The 19,216-nt window shown below is 37.2% G+C and overlaps 1 protein-coding gene across 1 annotated transcript in view; it reads left to right on the top strand.

Moving 5' to 3' along the window:
* Nucleotides 1-19,216, top strand: part of PARG (poly(ADP-ribose) glycohydrolase) — a 122,941-nt gene that overhangs the window by 32,268 nt on the left and 71,457 nt on the right. The window contains exon 8 of the mRNA XM_088842097.1: nucleotides 18,691-18,783. Within this exon, the coding sequence (XP_088698223.1) occupies nucleotides 18,691-18,783 (93 nt within the window). The remainder of the gene's footprint in view (nucleotides 1-18,690; nucleotides 18,784-19,216) is intronic.

The following is a 19,216-nucleotide window of genomic DNA, read 5'->3' as shown; positions in this document are numbered from 1 at the left end:
AGATCAGGGTGTTGGCAGATTCAGTGTCTGGTGAAGACCCGCTTCCTGATTCATTGATGGCTGTCTTTTTGCTGTGTCCTCACAAGGTTTCCCTGGTAGCTCAGATGGTAAAGTGTCTGCCTACAATTCAGGAGACCCAAGTTCGATCCCTGGGTCGGGAGGATTCCCTGGAGAAGGCAATGGCAACCCACTCCAGTACTCTTGCCTGGAAAATCCCATGGACAGAGGAGCCTGGTAGGCTACAGTCCATGGGACTGCAAAGAGTTGGATATGACTGAGCGACTTCACACACACAAGGTGTAGAAGGAATAAGAGAGCTCCCTGTGGTCTCTTTTTATTAGGGCACTAAATCCCATTTAAGATGGCTTCACCATTATGATCTAATCACCCAAGGCCTCAGCTCCAAATTACTGCCACATTGGAGGAACTGATTTCAACATATGCATTTTGGGTGGACAAAACATTCTAACTAAAGAACCAGGGCATCTTCGTCCATTGGAAGTGGAATGTTAAAACAGCTTACTGGGTTAAGCAGCCATATACACAGCCTCTTTTCCTCATAGTTGACTTTTGTCTCCCTTTTTAACCCTTTCCTTTTTCCTGGCCTGCTGCTTAAGCTGCAGACCATTTCAGCTTCACTTCACGTGCAAACTCTTATCCATTCCAGGCTTAGCCTTATCTCCTCCTAGAATTAACCCTTCTACAAGGTTCACCTTGTAGATAATCTCCTCTGTTTTATTCAGTATCCTACTAGGTTATCTGCAGTCAAGACAGTGGTGCTGCTTATTTTTAAGAGCTTTACTGTGTACTAAGTACAGTATAAGCAGTATGTTTTATTTCATTTGATTTTCACAAATACCCCATTATATAGACACTATATTTTACAAATGAACACCTGAAAACCAAGGATTAGAGCATGTAAGTAATTTGTTCAAGTGATGAAGCCAGGATTTCAACCTGGGTGCCACTCACTCCAGAATCTATATGTACTCCAGTCTGTATAACCACTACAATTTGTTGTGGTAGTTCTCATCTGTGAGTGATTCTGCTTCCTGGGGGACCTTTGGCAAGGTCCTTTGGTCTGGAGACATTTTTGGTTCTCACAACTGAGGGGAGGTTCTACTGGCTTCTGGTGGGTGAGGGCATAGATGCCACTAAACATCCTACAGTGAACATGATACTCCCCAAAACAGAATTATTTAACCCCAAAGGTCAGTAGTGCCAAGATCAAGAAACCCTGCACTGCAGTGGTTCTCAAGGTGTGACCCCTGAATCAGCAGCAACAGCATCACTTGGGAACTTGATAGGGATAAAAATTCTCCTTCCTTACCCTGAACTTTCTGAATTAGAAATTCTGAAGGTGAGGCCCACTCATCTTTGCTTTCACAACCCGCAGCTAATTCTGGTGTGAAGGTTTGAGAACTACTGCTCTACTCCAGCTTCATTCTCAAACCTCTCTCCTTGGGTAGTGCCTGTTCTTTAACTCAACTTTTTACCTTGGCTGAAGGAGCTTTTCTTATTGGCAGCTTTTCCTTCTTACGTGGAACTTGCTGGAATGAAGAGGAGGAGTTGTTTTTCCCCTCACCCCCATTGCTGATTCCTATCCATTGTTGAATTGTCTGGCCCTCACCTAGATCTGTGTAAACCCAGGCTCATAACTTACAGAGCTGGGCTGAGGTGGGTCTCATCTGTGCCCTAAGCTGTATGCTGTCAGAACTAGCCTCTGACTTGGCACCTAGAGAGGAACATACCACCCACACTTTAGGTCAACTATAAATGGTTCGATTAAGGAACAGAAACATCTTAGAAACCAATTAACCAAATCAAGAGAAGCCTAAGAAGTTCAAAGATTTGAATCATAGGTAGAAAGAAGAGAAGAAAAAAAAAAAATATATATATATATATATTTAAAGTGACTTTACTGGCCTGTGGCCTTAGATCATTATTTAAAAGCACTGACTTAGGAAGGGTACCTACCAATACCCAACTGCCTTTGTTCTTTGAATTCTTTGCCATCTGATTACATCCCCTCTTCCCATTTTTATTTGTTCATTTTTGGCAGCTCTTTTCCTCTCAGCCCTATTATCTGACATCAACTTGGGCAACTTCATTTGGTAATCACGTTGGTAACCTCTGCACTAATCTGACTCAAGTCTCTGTGAGACCCTCTATTGTATTAACCCATGATCACACACTGGATCTGATTGTGCCCTGGGCCAGTTCCTTCTATGACATCATTAATTCTGCGTTTCTTTCCTACCATAACCTCCTAGTTTTCTATTCACTTATTCCTATAGCACCGTTTTTAAGGCTGTTGCTTGCATCTCTTTTGTTCTGGGCCAGTTTGCCAGGTTGTGTTGTTCTGATACTTTTAAATAAAGGGTTGAATGAGCAAAGTTTGCTGCATGTTATATCCTTCTACTGGAAATAGTTCTGAGGAGTCATACAGTACAGAAACCTGCTTAGTTTTAGTTAACTAAGTATTTTCCCCAAACTTACTTAAAAGTAAAATGGCTTTCTGTGTTAGCAACTTATGATTTCACTTGTAGCTTGTGTCCCATGGAACACACCTAGCAAAACGGTTGTAGTCTACTGACTCTCTCCTGCCTTTGTATCTTTTCCTGCCCAGCCTGGAACCTGGACAGTTGACCCTTCAACAGCCTGGGTTTGAACTCATGGGTCCATTTATACATGGGTTTTTTCTCAATAGTAAATAATACAGTACTGCGTGATCCACAGTTGGTTGCATCTGACGACATTTAGTAGTAGGGGCTGAGGAGAAAAAACGACTCCTCCTCTTCATTCTAACAAGTTCTACTTGAGAAGAAAAAATTGCCAGTGCCTTCAGGCAAGGCAGAAAAGCTGAGGGACAGGTACTATTTGAGAACCATGGATAGGGGGGAACCGTGGATATATAGTTCTGTTCAGTTCAGTCACTTGGTCATGTCTGACTCTTTGTGACCCCATGGACTGCCAACATGCCAGGCTTCCCTGTCCATCACCAACTCTCGGAGCTTGCTCAAACTCATGTCCATCGAGTTGGTGATGCCATCCAACCATCTCATCCTCTGTTGTCCTCTACTCCTCTAGCCTTCAGTCTTTCCCAGCATCAGGGTCTTTTCCAGTGAGTCAGTTCTTTCGCATCAGGTGGCCAAAGTATTGGAGTTTCAGCTTCAGCATCAGTCCTTCCGGTGAATATTCAGGACTGATTTCCTTTAGGATGGACTGGTTGGATCTCCTTGCTGTCCATGGGACTCTCAAGAGTCTTCTCCAGCACCACAGTTCAAAAGCATCAATTCTTTGGTGCTCAGCTTTCTTTATAGTCCAACTCTCACATCCATACATGACTACTGGAAAAACCATAGCCTTGACTAGATGGACCTTTGTTGGACCTTTGTTGGCAATGCTTTCTAGGTTGGTCAAAACTTTTCTTCCAAGGATCTAGTGTCTTTTAATTTCATGGCTCAGTCACCTTCTGCAGTGATTTTGGAGCCCCCCAAAATAAAGTCTCTCACTGTTTCCATTGTTTCCCCATCTATTTGCCATGAAGTGATGGGACTGGATGCCATGATCTTTAGTTTTCTGAATGTTGAATTTTAAGCCAACTTTTTCACTCTTCTCTTTCACTTTGATCAAGAGGATCTTTAGTTCTTCTTCGCTTTCTGTCATAAGGGTGGTGTCATCTGCATATCTGAGGTTATTGATATTGATAATCAGCAGTCTTGATTCCAGCTCGTGCTTCATCCAGTCCAGTGTTTCTCATGATGTACTCTGCATGTAAGTTAAACAAGCAGGGTGACAATATACAGCCTTGACATACTCTTTTCCCGATTTGGAACCAGTATGTTGTTCCATGTCTAGTTCTAACTGTTGCTTCTTGACCTGCAAACAGATTTCTCTGGAGGCAGGTCAGGTGGTCTGGTATTCCCATCTCTTTCTCTGATAGCTCAGTTGGATACACAGCGCCAAGTATAAATTATATGCAGGTTTTTGACTATGCAGAGGGTTGGCACTCCTAACTCCTGCATTGTTCAAGGGTCAACTGTAGTGTCCTTTTAAAATCTAGTTCCTCCTTCACCTTTGGTTTCTGCTAGTTTCCAACTCTGGTAGCATCTGGTTACCTGTTTCCTTTGCTCTTGATAAATAGAGGGTTTTACTAAAGGAAGGAAGGAGAATGCAGGAAATAAATCTTAAATCTTATTAATGGGCCTTACTGAGACTTTTACATTATTGAATCTTAACTTGGCCTTTGGTTCTTTGTACCGTCTTTTATGTATTCCTCTTTACTCTGTGGTTCTGAATATTTTTGTTTTTCTGGTCTTGACCCATATGCTACTATCTACGTGCTCCTACTTCACACCTCACTGAGAGATCTGAGACCATCTAAAAGGTAGAATCTTTCATTTTCTTCATTTTGGGTTGTCAGAATTCTTCATTCATTTTTCTACTTGATATTCAAAGGAAAAGTCAGTCTCATTCCATTCCTCAAACTTAGCAGGTCCAGAGTGGAATTACACTTTAGAAACACTTGTCACTGATTCTTTTCCGGCCTCATCCTTTCCCCTGATGCTTGGTTGACGCTTGCTTGTCTCTTAGTGTTCAGGGTAGCTGTTACTTCTGTTACCTGCTTTTTTCTTGTCCGTCTCCCACACCCTTCCTTGAAGGAGGCTGGGATTTGTTCTTTGTTATGCGCCGGTCACTTAACGTAGTGCCAGAGGCTTTAAATACCACCTAATGCTTGGCACACTGAAAGCTTTTCTGTCTTAAGCTCCTTCTCTCTACTTCTATAAATTTATTTCCTAAATACTCCTTGAGACTCACCTCTTTCTGTTACACTTGTCTGATCCATGCTGGCATCGTGACTCAGATGGTGTGTTGCAGCAGTCATCCAGCTGACCCCTCTCTCTGTCCAGTGGTGCTTCCTTCAAATCCATCCTTTACGCTGCTCACACACAGTGAGCTATCTGAAGCATGTATTTTCAAACCCTATGTGGCACCTCATCTATTCTCAGTTCTATTGGATGATATTTATGATACTCCGTGGCCTTGCCTCTCCCCATTTCTCCATCATCATTTCTTGCTACTTTCCTGCTCCAAACCTGATATTCTAATGACTCCTACTTGCTTGTAGTTCTCTGGCGTACAGTTGTCTTGCTCTTAATCCATCCTTCCAGACAGAGCTCAGTCTTCATCTCCTCTGGAACCTCTTTTCAGTCCTCCCGGCCTCTCCTGAAAACCCTGTTCTGTGCTCACAGTAGTACCTGTACCTACCTCCATGCACTTGCCACATAATACATGATCTATGGATAAAATGTGTGCATCCTTCATGAAGCTGACATTTTCCAGGGCATCCTAGTGTTTTCTAGCTTATGGCTGATGCTCAGTTAATGTTTCTTAAACTTAACTTCAGTGTATTTAAGGAAAACACACAGATGTGGATCTTAAGCCATAGTCTTTTATTGAAAAGATTTAGAAACTACTTGAATAAAGTGATAGTTGACCATTTGAGATTGGCAGTTGGTAGAGAGAAAAGGTGAGGCATGTACATATAACCCTTATTTCTGTTTATGTCGGATTTTTACCCTAAAATGTAGTAAGTTTTAGAGGACAGAGACCTTGAATTACATTGTCTGCCTTTGTGTTTATTCCTCACAGTGCATGATATGATGTCTTGGGTAAAGTGGACACTCAGTATATGCTTGAACTAAATGTCAACATACTGCTAACAACATAACTTAACTTTAGTTAACTGTAAAGCAGAGGCTGGATCAGCTGGGCTGTTCTCTTTGTTGGATTCCTGAGCACAGTTAATCCACAGTTCAGGATTCTCTGTATATAAGAAAAGAATGAATGTCCTAGATAACATTCATTAGATTGAGTCTAGATTAAGACTTAAGCTAGAGTCTAGCTTGAGTTGAACCTGAGCTTGTAATCTATTTCATTTGTTGTAACTAAATGCTATATCAGTTGTCACATGTCTTCAGTGTTTTAGGCTATAAAGCCAAAAGTTATTTCAAAAAGAATATTTTACTATTTTCAAATTCATCTGTATTTTCAAATGAATTGCAGTTACCAAAAAGTAACCCAATGTAATGGATTAAAATTAGAAGCATTTAAAAATCCCGCAAACAAATAGGTGCAGGTTTAGTCGTATGTATTTTCACCATCCAGCTGTACATGTGTTTGGGAACTTTGACTCTTCCTTGCATCGCTCTGGTGACTATTTCATTGGAGTGGAGTAGCAAGTAGGACGAGACCTGTGCTGTCCAAACAATAGCCAATAGCTATTATGACTATTGTGTGTGACTGTTTAAGTGAAAATTAATTAAAGTGAAATAAAATTTGAAATGCGGTTGCTCAGTCACACCAGGCACATTTCAAATGCTCAATCAACACATGTGGCTGGTGGCTACTGTCTTGGACAGTGCTCTGTTCTGCCCTGGACTAGATTATCTTGAAGGTTTCTTCTGCCTCTGATATCTTACTAGTCCTGCTAGCTATAAGCTACTACTGGTCAGATCTCCTTATAGGAAACTCCAGAGATTACCCAACATTCTTTGATCACATTTTGAATTTTTTCTAGATTGGATGTTATTGAAATAATTGAGTTGTTGAGTAGAACTTGGTTAGTTTCTTAAAAGGTTGTTTTCTTTGTAATGGCGTTTGTGCTTTTTTATTTTCTCCCCAAAGTCTGCCACCAGGGGGTGCCCTCAAACCTTTTGGGAAATATGTTTCAGCCTTATTAATAAGAGTGAAGTTTGAAGTATAATCTGTGTGTGTGCTTAGTTGTTCAGTTGTGTCCGACTCTTTGTGACCCTTTGGACTGTAGCCCACCAGGCTCCTTTGACCATGTGGTTTTTCAGGATACTGGAGTAGGTTGCCGTTTCCTCCTGTAGCTCCTGCATTGCAGATGGATTCTTTACCACTCAACTCTGGGGGATTCCCTTGGACTATAATATTGGCTATTAATTCATACTGGATAATTTAAGAGCTAAATTAAGGATTAAGCATTATAATACGTATGTATGCACATTACTTGATTGGTATGGCAAATTATTTTCCTAGTGTGAGTGTGAGAACCTATCATTGAACTATCTTGAAAATTAGAAGTAAAAATAAGTAACTTTAAAGTATTTCTTATATTTCAAAAATATTTTTATTAAATTTAAAACTGTTGACTGTAGTAAGAGAACTAAATTATTGTTCACTTATATTTCTTAGACAAATTAAGTTCATTTTGCTTTCAGGACTAGAAAACTTACGTTAGCCATCAGTTATTTCTCTGAAATCTTGTCATGCTGAGTGTGATTGCCTGTCTATAAAAGATGGATAATAATGTGACTGTATGGTATTGAAAATATCTGTTGGTGTGTGTGTAATAGCCTTGTGGTTTGGTGGTGTTTGCTAAAATGATTGATGGTTATGGCCATGTAGTCGTACAGTAATAGGAGTGAGAGATGAGAAAGACCTACCGGAGCATCTTGTGTTAGTCTGGGATCCCTCCCTAAAGAATAATCATTTACCATAACAGTCTCGAGAAGTAAATTCTTCTAGGAGGCAGAGGATAATGAGGATGTGTTATAATGTTTTATCCTATGACAAGAACACTTTGTGCATTTTATTATTAGCATGAAAAAAGAGATTACTATTTAAGGAAGAGCTTCCTTTATATGTCATAAACCTACACAAATTTATTCTTAATGTTTAATCTAATGCAATTTGTGTAGGAAATGGTGTGACTGGTTTTGATTAGAGGTATATTTTGTTTCAAGAACTGGATGACAGTATTCTTCCTGAAGTTATTGTGTTCCCAAATTAGTTGTTGATTATCTGGGTTTTGAAGTGTACGATGGTGAATTTTCCATACCCATCTATAAAAGCCTGCGAATTTTAAGCTACTGATGGCGTGTTTCCTGCAATGAGAAACTAGTGCACAGTTCTATCCTGAGAAACAGAACAGAAATTGGGGGAGTAGAAGCAGAGTTGAGGCGAAGACCTGTAGAAGAGCTCATTCTCATTTCATCCTCACTTTCCCATTTACTGCCTGATGAGCGTTTGGTGATGGGATTGGAGATTAAGAATAAAAAGAGATTCTAGAGACACTGCTTTGGGAAAGACCCTGATAGTCTCTTACTTGCTGCAAGTAATAATAAATCCTTCCTTCCTGTGGGGGAAAGAAAAAGAATAAAAGGAGATTCTAACGCTTAGCACTCTTTTTCTCCTGCTAGCAATCATTAATGGGGAGGAAAAACAGTGTATAGCAGCCTGCTTTGTCCCATATTAAACAACTGTCAGGTTAACTTAATGACAAATACAGGTTATTTCCAGTGTAAGTTACATGATAAATACTTTAAAGATTCTTCTTTATTATCTTTAAAGCAAACCTTTTCACATGCTTGTAATGAGCTGTGATTTTTATCAGTGCTTCTCAGATTTGAGTCCATAGCATTTTGAAAATTACTTAGGAAGCTCTTAATAGCTGTTTGAAGAGGAAAACCAAAGCAAAGGATGATGGAGAAACAGTATGACTTCTCAGCACAGTCCTTTCGCCTGAGTAACTACTGCTGACCCTTGTTAGCACTTAGCCTTTCGTGTCACCTGGCCCTCTGCCACCACATTCATTTCGTACCTCTTTTGTTGCCATAAGATAGAAATTTTGGAAGTCTTATTTATAAGTCCATAAATTAGCTCAGTAATTTGTGAAGTATGCCTTCTTAAATATGAAAATATTAGACTGGCTATTTCCTGAAAACCAATTGGGCTTTATTAAAATTTGGAGAACATTTTTATTGAAACCATAATTGTCATGGATGATACACATGAGAGATCACCCTGTGGTTGGCCTGTCAGACTTGCATGAGCTTTCAGAAATTAAGGGAAATGAGTGAGTTTGTTTTCTTGTAAGCTGTCACATTCTTCTCTTCAAAGTGTCAGCCTGAATCGCACACAAATAAATGTTAGAAATATCCACCTTCTCCAGTCTGTTTTTTATCCTTACATATTTTAGTGCTATAATTATTTTTTCTCTAATGTTTAATTTTTGTAGTCTAAAACCTTAGCTGAAGAATAGTTGGATCTGCATTATCTTAAGAATTCTGACTTATGTTCTTTTTTTTTAATTTTTGAAGTATGAACTTCTTTCAGACTTGGGAAGCTCTGGAGTTAGTTCCAGTAAGTTTTTTGAGGCATATTATAGAATACCCAGTTCATATGCAATTTCATTTACTTAAGGGAAAAAAAAGACCTTGTCTTAAGCGAGGGAGATTCTTAGAGGCAGTAGAGAGAAGGAAGAGGAAAAGCTTTGTAAAATTACCTAGCTGTAATAGAAAGTGTCAGTTAATTTAACAAAAATTTTTATCAAGAACATTACACGTGAATGTGTTCTAGCATAGTGAACTAGTATCAGTCTTGTATGAAAGGAACTTTCATACAGGCACTAGAATGCATGTCCATAAATAACTACAATATAAAGCAGGAAGTCTTAAGGGTCTTGTGAAAAAACAGAATTAAGTTATAAGAGGGAGAGTTATCTTGTAGCTGGTGAGTCAGTTTGGATAGATGTTGAAGCAGTGTGCTGTTTGAGCAAGACATTAAAAAGTTAGGTAAGGTTTAGAGTAGGAAGGATATTCTAGGCATAGCACAGATTATATTTGTGGAAGCCCATGTAGGTGCTAGAGAAGAGTAAATTGCAGAAATGTCTAGTATGTAAAATGCACAGAAGGTTGTGAGAGAGAGAGAGAGAGTGTGTGGTAAGACTAGATAAGGATCTAGGGCCAGAGAGCTTGATTATTAATTCAGGGAGTTAATACTGTACTGAAAATGAAAAGGCAAGGAAAAGCCATTGAAAGCTTTCAAGTGGAACAAGGACACACTGGGGTGTACTTGGGCTGAAACTGAAGGTGGGCTAGCAGCAGGGCGGCAGTTAGATTATTGTAGTAATCTTGGTGAGACTGGATGAGGGGCTGAGTCAGGGTAGTTTAGTAGTGATTAAGAGGAGGCGATGAATATACAAGGCCCTGCTGGATCAAGCAGCAGGACTTGGCAGTTAATTGACGTGGGGGTGTTGAAAGAAAGAGGAGGCTCCAGAAAGGTTGTAAATTACTGGCCCATTAGATAATAATACTTTGCATTTATATATGAGTCTTTAGAATTTGTTAAACACTGTTATATCTGAGCCTTCATGACTCTGTAAGTTAAACAGAGTTCGAATTATCCTTATTAGGGATGAGGAAATAAAGAATTTGGGAATTTTTCTATGTTCATACAAAAAGTAAATGCAGATCCGGCCTATAACTAGTCTTCTATTCCAGTTTCTTGGCTGAGTGCTCTGTTCTCTAAAATACCCTTACTTATGAACCTGGGAAGAAAAGTTCTGTCATCTAGTCCCACTGTATGCCACTAAATTTGAATGTGGAAAAATTGGCTTTACCTTCTTTGAGCTTCAGTCTCTCCAGATATCTTTATGCTTTCTATTTTGCATTGATATTTACAGGATAAAATGTAATTTTAAAATTTTCCTCAGCTCTATTCAACAAATAATGAGTACTAAATTTTATGCATGGTACTAGAATACACACTATATAAAATGGAATCCTTCCATTTGCAGTGTCACAGATTAGAGAAGGAGAGGAGAAAAACATGTAAATAAATAATTTTAATAAACCAAAATAAGTGCTATCCTATAGGTATGTACGTGCTTCCCTGGTAGCTCAGCTGGTGAAGAATCTGCCTGCCATGCAGGCAACCCCGGTTTGATTCCTGGGTCAGGCAGATCCCCGCGAGAAGGGGTAGCCACCCATTCCAATATTCTTGGGCTTCCCTGGTGGCTCAGACGGTAAAGAATCCACCTCCAATGCAGGAGACCTGGGTTTGATCTCTGGGTTGGAAAGATCTCCTGGAGGAGGGCATGGAACGCACTCCATATTCTTGCCTGGAGAATCCCCATGGACAGAGGAGCCTGGCGGGCTGCAGTCCATGGGGTTGCAAAGAGTTGGACATGACTAAGCACAGAAGCACAGTGTATAGTTACTTTAGCTATGCTGTATTTTTTATATTTTTCATAATGCTGGAAAAGTAATTATCACCAATTGGGAATGGTTAAGAAAATTGTATATCTATACTGTGGGAAATACTGTGTAGCATTTATCATTCTATTACATGCAAAGATGACTTTCTTTTAAGGCAAGAAACAAGTTGCAAAAATATATAGTATACCATTTAGTTTAAAAATTCATGTAACATTTTAATTTCTGTGTGCACATATGTAGAAATGCTTAGAAGAAGTTTGGGAAGAAGACAAGCATCTGTTTACGTCTTCGGACAGTGAACAGGAATAGGAATTGGGGATTTGACTTCATCTGCATTGTCTGACATTTGTAAGCTAGAATGCATTCGCATATTACTTAAAAAATTAATGGAAAAGAAGGGTTAAGGCTTGTCACAGGGGTTTGTATCCATGGGGATAAAAAATAAAACAGCATTAATAATCAAAGAAACATAAAATAATAGTGGTGTCAATTTAGTCTATCAAACTGCAAATCAAAGAAGAATGTGAGAATTCACGGTAAGATATGGAGTTGAGTACTTTCTTGCACAGCACCAGAATATAAATTGGTAGCATATATCAAAAAGCTTAAAAAAGCCTGTGCTTTTCAATATAGCATTTTCTCTTATAGAGATATTCAAATAGTTGGCAGAAAGATGTGTGTACAAGGATATTCATTACAATGGTAATTATAAGAGTGGAAAATTGGCAACAACCTGTAAATCTGTCATAAGACAATTAGGTAGGGAAATAAGTTATGGTATGTCTGAATTATATAATAATATTCAGTTATTGAAAATAGTGATGTAGGATTATATTTATACAAGAAAATGTTCACAATATAAATGAAAACAGAATACAAACTAGAAAGATACATGCCAAAATGTTAGCAGTATGTATCTTGATATTGCGCTTCTGGGTTGTATTTGTTTTCTTTCTGTTTGTGTTCATTTTCTACAGTGGAAGTACATGATTTTTTAAACAAACATGTTGTTTCTGGTGATGTTTATGAAGACTCTACAGCAAAGTGCAAAGTTCTTTTGTCTAATGAAAAAATTATACAGTTGTTAGACTAATGTGCTTTTAAGTGATTTTTTCTGTGTGAGAAGGTAGATAAGTACCTAAGCATAACAGAAACTTAAATGGTTATATTAACTTCAGGATCATACGCCTATGAGTTTTTTCCTCTTCTCTATTTAGATTTTAGGATGATATGCTTTTTATATTAAAAATTAATACAATTTCATGTTCTAGATTTCTTATATAAACTTCTTTGAAATTTTTTATTAAAGCATGTTAGTAACTTTTAACATTTTTACTAGGATCTACTTGGGTACACATCAGTAGATAAAATGGTGTGACTTGAAGTGTTTATTACATTTGTTGACTTGTGACTGATTAAAAAGCTGTTTCCTATCAACTGAAGAAGCAGATCTATGGAAGTTTTCCCCTTCTTTAAAATAACACTGTTTTACTGACTTTACTGGCTACAGTTTTCACTTACTCATTCAAAATTCTATAGTATTATTTATTTAGTACTTTCTGTGTACCAGGTTCTGTACTTAGTCGCATATGAATATGTCTTTAGTATCAGAGCACAGTTCACAGATTTAATTTTAGTTGATCAAGCATTCTGAGGAAGAAGAAATAAGTAAAAATTTCTTTTCTATATGTATGCTGCTAGAATCATTCATCATGTTTTGACATTTGACAAATTCAGTTACTCTATTTGAGTAGTTTGTCCATGTTTCTATCTGCTAAGGAAGAAAGATAGCTTCTTCACGGTCACTATGATGAAATTGCAGTAATTACTATCCTTCAAGGTGAGGGCTGATGTATTGAGGGGATCACAGAAAGAGCATAAGACTTCTGCTTTGAGATTCATGAGGTCAGTGATCACGTCCATTATTGTTTACAGTTCTGTTGTCAGTGCTGGCACAGTGTCTGGCATATAATAGATACTTAAATATTTACTGTCCGGTTGAGTGGATGAACAGATCTATAAAAGGGAGGAAATGGGTAAAATAGCATTATAATTTTAAAAATCTTTGTATCAATTCTGAATGAAGCATATACATAATCAACTTTTGGGATGAGAATAAAGTGGCAATATGTACACATGGGCACACACATACAAACACTTGCCATATGTGATTATCTATGCAGACTTCCAGTAGAGGGCAGGGAGAATTTAATGAAGCTTTCCATTTATCATCATGTAAATGCTTAATTTCTTTATAATCATCTTCATCATTATTGTTATAAGTAATATAATATATGATATATTATGAATAAATATTTATGTTTAAGCCTCTTACTTCCCTTGAAGTTAGGCAATGATTTAAATTTTTGAAGTTTTTTGTTACTTATATCTTGGTTTGCATTGTATAGATTAATAAATTATGTGGATTAATAAGTAACAATTTGTAAAAAGTTAAGATTTGCATGAAGATGCTAATAATATATGGGAGGGCATAAGATCATACTACTTTTTTAAATTATGCATTCCATCTCAAATGGTAGTTGGATTGGTTACGTTCTCAAATGACATTTTTTATAATCTCATTTGTATTTTCAAAGCAACATTAGACATAGGTCTGAAGTGTTGACAGTTGTGAAGAAGTCCTGTGCAGTGATGCTTCATCAGATAAATAAGTGATATTTTAAAGCTTGTGATGGTCAGCAAAGTGTGGCTGCGGCTACTCATGTGTCAGTTTTAAAAGACAAGGACAGGTACCCACAGGAGAAGAAGCTGTCAGCCTCCTTAGTCACTTAAGGTTAAATGTCTTTAGGTTAAGAATGTTTGGATAGACATTTCTCTTTATCCCTCCTACTAAATATAGCTGAAAGGTGGAGTTAGACTGACCAGTTAGAGTCTGTGGGGCTCTTGGCACCAGGGTGGTATCAGCAGAGGCCTGGCGGGGAGCCAGAACTCTCACTCTCTGCAGCACCCCTCACCCAGAGGTATCAAGATGCGTCTCCCCTCCCTGCCCTGGGAATTACCGAGGGCAGTAGAGTTTTCACTTCTGACTGATGGTAGTGAGCTGGCTCCTCCTTCCTGTGTCACAGAAGACCTGCTAAACAGATTTGAAAAGATCCAAAGTCTCAAAACAATACCCCAAATATCCAGGTTTTAATAAAAATCACTCCACCAAGAAGCAGGAAGACCTCAACCAGAATGTGAAGACAATCAACAAACACCAGTCCTGAGACAACACAGATGTTGGAATTATCTAACAAGGACTTTAATGCAGCCTTCAGTAAGCAATTACAAACCTGCTTGAAACAAAAATTAGCAGCCCCAGCAAAGAAATAGAAGCTATATAGAAGAATGAAATAGAAATTTTAGAACCGAAAAATAATAATACCTGATTTTTTTTTTTTAAACAAATGCAGTTGAATGGGCTCAGTGGAGAATGGAGATGACTGAGGAAAGAATAGGAGAACTTGAAATCCAGAGCAAAAGAATTACTCAGTCTGAACAACATAAAAAAAAATAGACTGAAAAAGTAGTTTGAGGATATTTGGAACTATTAAAAAAGATCTAACAGTCAATCCTTTTTTAGTACTGAAAGGAGAGAAGAATAAAGGGACAGGGCTGAGAAAATAACAGTAACAAAAAATAGCAACTGAAAACTAGAAATAATAGCTGGAAATTTCCCAAATTTAATAAAAGACATCAAGAAACTGAGCAAACCTCTTACATGAAACCCAAAGAAATCCATGCCAAGATATATCATAGTCAAACTTATTCCAACTAAGGCAAAGAAAAGAATTTTGAAAGCATTCAGTTAGAAATGGCACATTGCTTATAGGGCAAAAACTGTTGAATGACAGTGAATTTCTCATCAGATAACATGGAGGCCAGAAAGAAATGACACAATATTTTTGAAGGAGTAAGAGAAACGAACTGTCAGCAGAGAAGTGTATATCCGTTGAAAATATGCTTCAGGACTAAACAACAAACAGTGACATTCTCAGATGAAGGAAAGGAAGATAATTTGTCATTAATAGATCTGTCCTAAAAGAATGTGTAAAGGAATTTCTTGAAACAGAAAGGAAATGATAAAAGATGGAATCTTGTTATATAAAGAAAGAAGATAGAATAGTAGAAAGCGTAAAAATATAGTAAATATAGTAGCCTCTTCTTCTTGAGTTTTCTATTTAAAAAAAAAACAATTTTATTAAAATACAAAGCACAATGCCAAAAACATTAACAGTTAAAATTTCACCAAATGAAAAAATACTATAGAATACACAGTTGTAAAAAGCTACATTATTTTACAACTGCCCCAAGCTGCAAAAAGAAAAAAAACCCAATGCCATACCTAAGTTATCCCTCTCTCAAAATAATGCCATTTATGTTATAAACCATGAGCATTTCTATTTTGCTGTTTTCAAAAATTTTAACACTATCATATGTGGTTCTCAGTGTATGTAAAGAAATATTAAAGTTATAATGGGGACAGGTAAAGGGCCTTTGCTGCTGCTGCTAAGTCACTTCAGTCGTGTCCGACTCTGTGTGACCCCATAGACGGAAGCCCACTAGGCTCCCCCATCCCTGGGATTCTCCATGCAAGAACACTGGAGTGGGTTGCCATTTCCTTCTCCAACGTGTGAAAGTGAAGTCGCTCAGTCGTGTCCGACCCTTAGCGACCCCATGGACTACAGCCTACCAGGCTCCTCCATCCATGGGATTTTCTAGGCAATTTTACTTTATTTCTGTACTGCAGCATGTGAAGTGTTGACACCAAAATGAATAATGATAAATCATATATAATGAAATACCTAGAGCCAATTAAAAATCTGGTCGAAAAGATGTGCTCAAATACATTTTAGATAAATAAAAATGGAATTCTAACATGTATTCAGTAACCCATAGGAATAAAGGAAAAGAAAGCAGGTAAAATAAAAAGAAAATTAAAAATTAATAAATTCTAACATATCAGTGATTAAATGTAAATGGTCAAAGCTCACCAATTAAAAGACAGATTTACAGAGTGGATTAAAAAAAATGACACACTATATGCTGCTTACAAGAAATTATTTCAGACATAACAGTATAGGCAGGTTGAAAGTAAAAGGCAGTTTTGTTTGTAATAGACCAAAACTGAAAACAACCAAAATGCCCCTCAGTAGCTAAAGTGGTTAAACAAATGGTGATATATTCATACTCTGTAATACTACTCAGCAGTAGGAATTAACTCTTGATACGTGCATAAGCTTGAATAGATCTCAAGAATGTTAAACTGGGTGAATAAAAAAGTCAGTCTTTAAAGAACACATACTATGTGATTCCATTTGTATAACAACAAAATTACAGAGATGGAAAGCAGGTTGTTGCTTTCTAGGGTTTAGGGAGAGTTGGACGGAGGGTGTGACTATAAACTAGTAGCACAAGGGAGACTTTTGCTGTATTGGAACACTTCTGCATCTTGATTTTGATAGTGGTTAAACAAATGTACGTGTGATAAAATAGCATAGAACAGTACACACATACTGTACCAATATTAATTTCCTGGCTTTATATTGTGCTATAGTTAATCCAAAATGTAACCATTAAGGAAAACTGGGTGAAGAGTAAACTGGACCTCTCTGTGTTATTTTTACAACTTTCTGTGAATCTCTAATTATTTCAAGATGTTTTAAAAAGCAAAGAGATAAATTATGAATAAGAAGAATTTTAATATCTTAAATGCATTAATACATTTTATGTATCTTTAGGTACAGGAAAGCAAGTATCTTTAATGCTTATGTTAAAATTCTAAAATAGTAGAGTGCTTCCTATTGTATGACTTTTTAAAATTTAATTTTTCTTTTTATTGGCATTGTTTATGCTCAGTCATTTCAGTCGTGTCCAACTCTTTGCCACCCTGTGGACTGTGGCCTGCCAGGCTCCTCTGTCCATGGGATTTCCCAGGCAAGAATACTGGAATGGGTTGCCATGCCCTCCTCCAGGGGATCTGCCTGATCCAGGACTGGAACCCTTGTCTCCTGCATTGCGAGTGGATTCTTTAGCCACTGAGCCATCTGGGAAGCCCTTTATTGGTATTAAAGAGGCTTATAATGAAGAGGCTTTGAACCCTCTTTAGCCTTTATTTTATTTTTAGTGTGTTTACTTCCTATTAGAGATCTGTTGGATTTATCTGTTGTTTACTTAACCCTATCACCTCTAACACAGCCTTATTTCTGTTTCCCACTTTTCCACTGTACTTAAAATATTCATTTCAATTAGATCAATATTCTGGGTTTTTAGTAGGATGGTAAAAACTATTCATATCTGAGATATGATTCCTTTTCTACTCTTGTACAACTTTGTTTTTTCTCCAGAATTAATAATTGTCTCTTGTTCTTAACTTGCTTAGTTTTTTAAATATACCTGTGATTAATTGAATCCTACACTCTCTAATTGTAAATATCTTTCTGTTAATTTTGAGTTATCAGTTTCCCCATTATGCTAATTTAAAGAAGGAGTTGCACATAGGTTTGCGTTTTAAAGCTTTGGTATAAAGAAAATTCTCAGTAGTAAAACTTCCTTGTAAAACCAAGGTGAATGTAAATTATCTTTGCTACTTTTTCTGTTTACACACATACAGTGTCTAGCTGTAGGTAGATAAATGCATATTTATTTCAGTTTAGCTCCTCATAGCTAAGGGAATCTTTAGATATTTTTAAAGAGTCTATATCCTCATCAGTCGCAAACATGGTAACACAGAGAAGTGGGGGAGAGCCATGGAGTATAGGCCAGAACACTTGGGTTCTAGTTCTGATTTAGTTGCTAATTCACATATTCAATCTAGGATAATGAGGGTAACCTCCTTGGCCTCAGTTTTCTTTTCTCTTTAATAATGACAGGATCAGACTGGATTATAACTGAGACTTCATCCATCTAGTTCAGATGTGATTTCAGATAGATACATGGTTTAATCCTGACTGTATATATAGAATATCTAAATTAAGAGTGTTTTCATTTTCACTAGTTTGAAGGAATTACTCTGATGTTTTGAGGGAAATTGGATTAAACAGCCTAAAGTAATTTCTAAAGCATTGAAGAGATGGGAACTTACAAGACAAAAATGGGCCATAAATATCGTTTTTCTTGTACTTCAAATTATGATATGGAAATGGTGGTTTTAAATTCCTAAAGGTCCCTGGGAAAGGAAAATTCTAAGTCACCTGGAACTTTTTGTTTACCATCCAGTAGATCAGATTTGACACTTAAAAATAAAAGTTGCTCTGAAACAATGTGTGGCTTTCATGGTGAGTTATTTAAATTATAGGCTATAGAAGCTTGAGGGCTTCTGAAGAGTTCTTGGTGGTCTAATAGTTTTTAGTTGATGTAACCAAGGGTGGAATGTACTGCTTTTCATTTGCAAATATTTTATTTAGTTGTGAATGTGATATGAGAGATTTCATATGTGGGATACTTCATTCCTTTTCAGAGGACATTAAAGTGAATTACGTACATTTGGAAATCAATTTATAAGTTCCTTACTGTACCTGCTGTTATACTTCTGCATGTATTCCATGATGATAATATGCCTTTTTATGGGATCCTCTGAAAAGCAGATACGTAGTTTAATTTTAAGAACAGATATTTGTTCATTGGTTATTATTCACCGATAACATGTTTTATTGGTTTTCAGGTACTAGAAGAAGCAGAAGCTCAACACTTATATCAGTCCATTTTGCCTGATATGGTGAAAATTGCACTCTGTCTGCCAAATATTTGTACTCAGGTTGGTGAAAATGACTTTTTCCTCAGTAGCTTTCTCGAGACTCACAATGAATCTTGTTTAAACTCAAGTTATCAAGGTCAAAGAGAGAAGAGAGAGATGGAAACAGTTTTTGCCAGAGTCTGATAATTTCGCTCTACTAAGGAAAAGGTTAGAGGTTATAGAGAACACTGCAAGAGGACATTAAAAATGCAGCATTCAATTTCTGAGCTTCGGTTTACCATGTTGATGTTTGCTTACTCATACTTCTTTTTCTGTTTTTAAAACAGTCTTTAACTTTCAAAAAAGGATAGTCAGTATTTTAAAACATGCTAATCGATTTATAACATTTTATCTTCAAAATGGTTTAATACTTATCCTTCCTCTTCCCTTCCGCATTGTAAAGCAAATGAATTCACGGTACATTCTTTTTTCCCCCTTTTTTATGTATGTGTTT

Source organism: Moschus berezovskii, chromosome 12 (genome assembly GCF_049115385.1).
Source record: "Moschus berezovskii isolate FMDL1 chromosome 12, NW_MosBer_1.0, whole genome shotgun sequence".
Taxonomy (NCBI): Eukaryota; Metazoa; Chordata; class Mammalia; order Artiodactyla; family Moschidae; genus Moschus; species Moschus berezovskii.
This window is presented reverse-complemented; position numbering and strand designations above follow the sequence as displayed.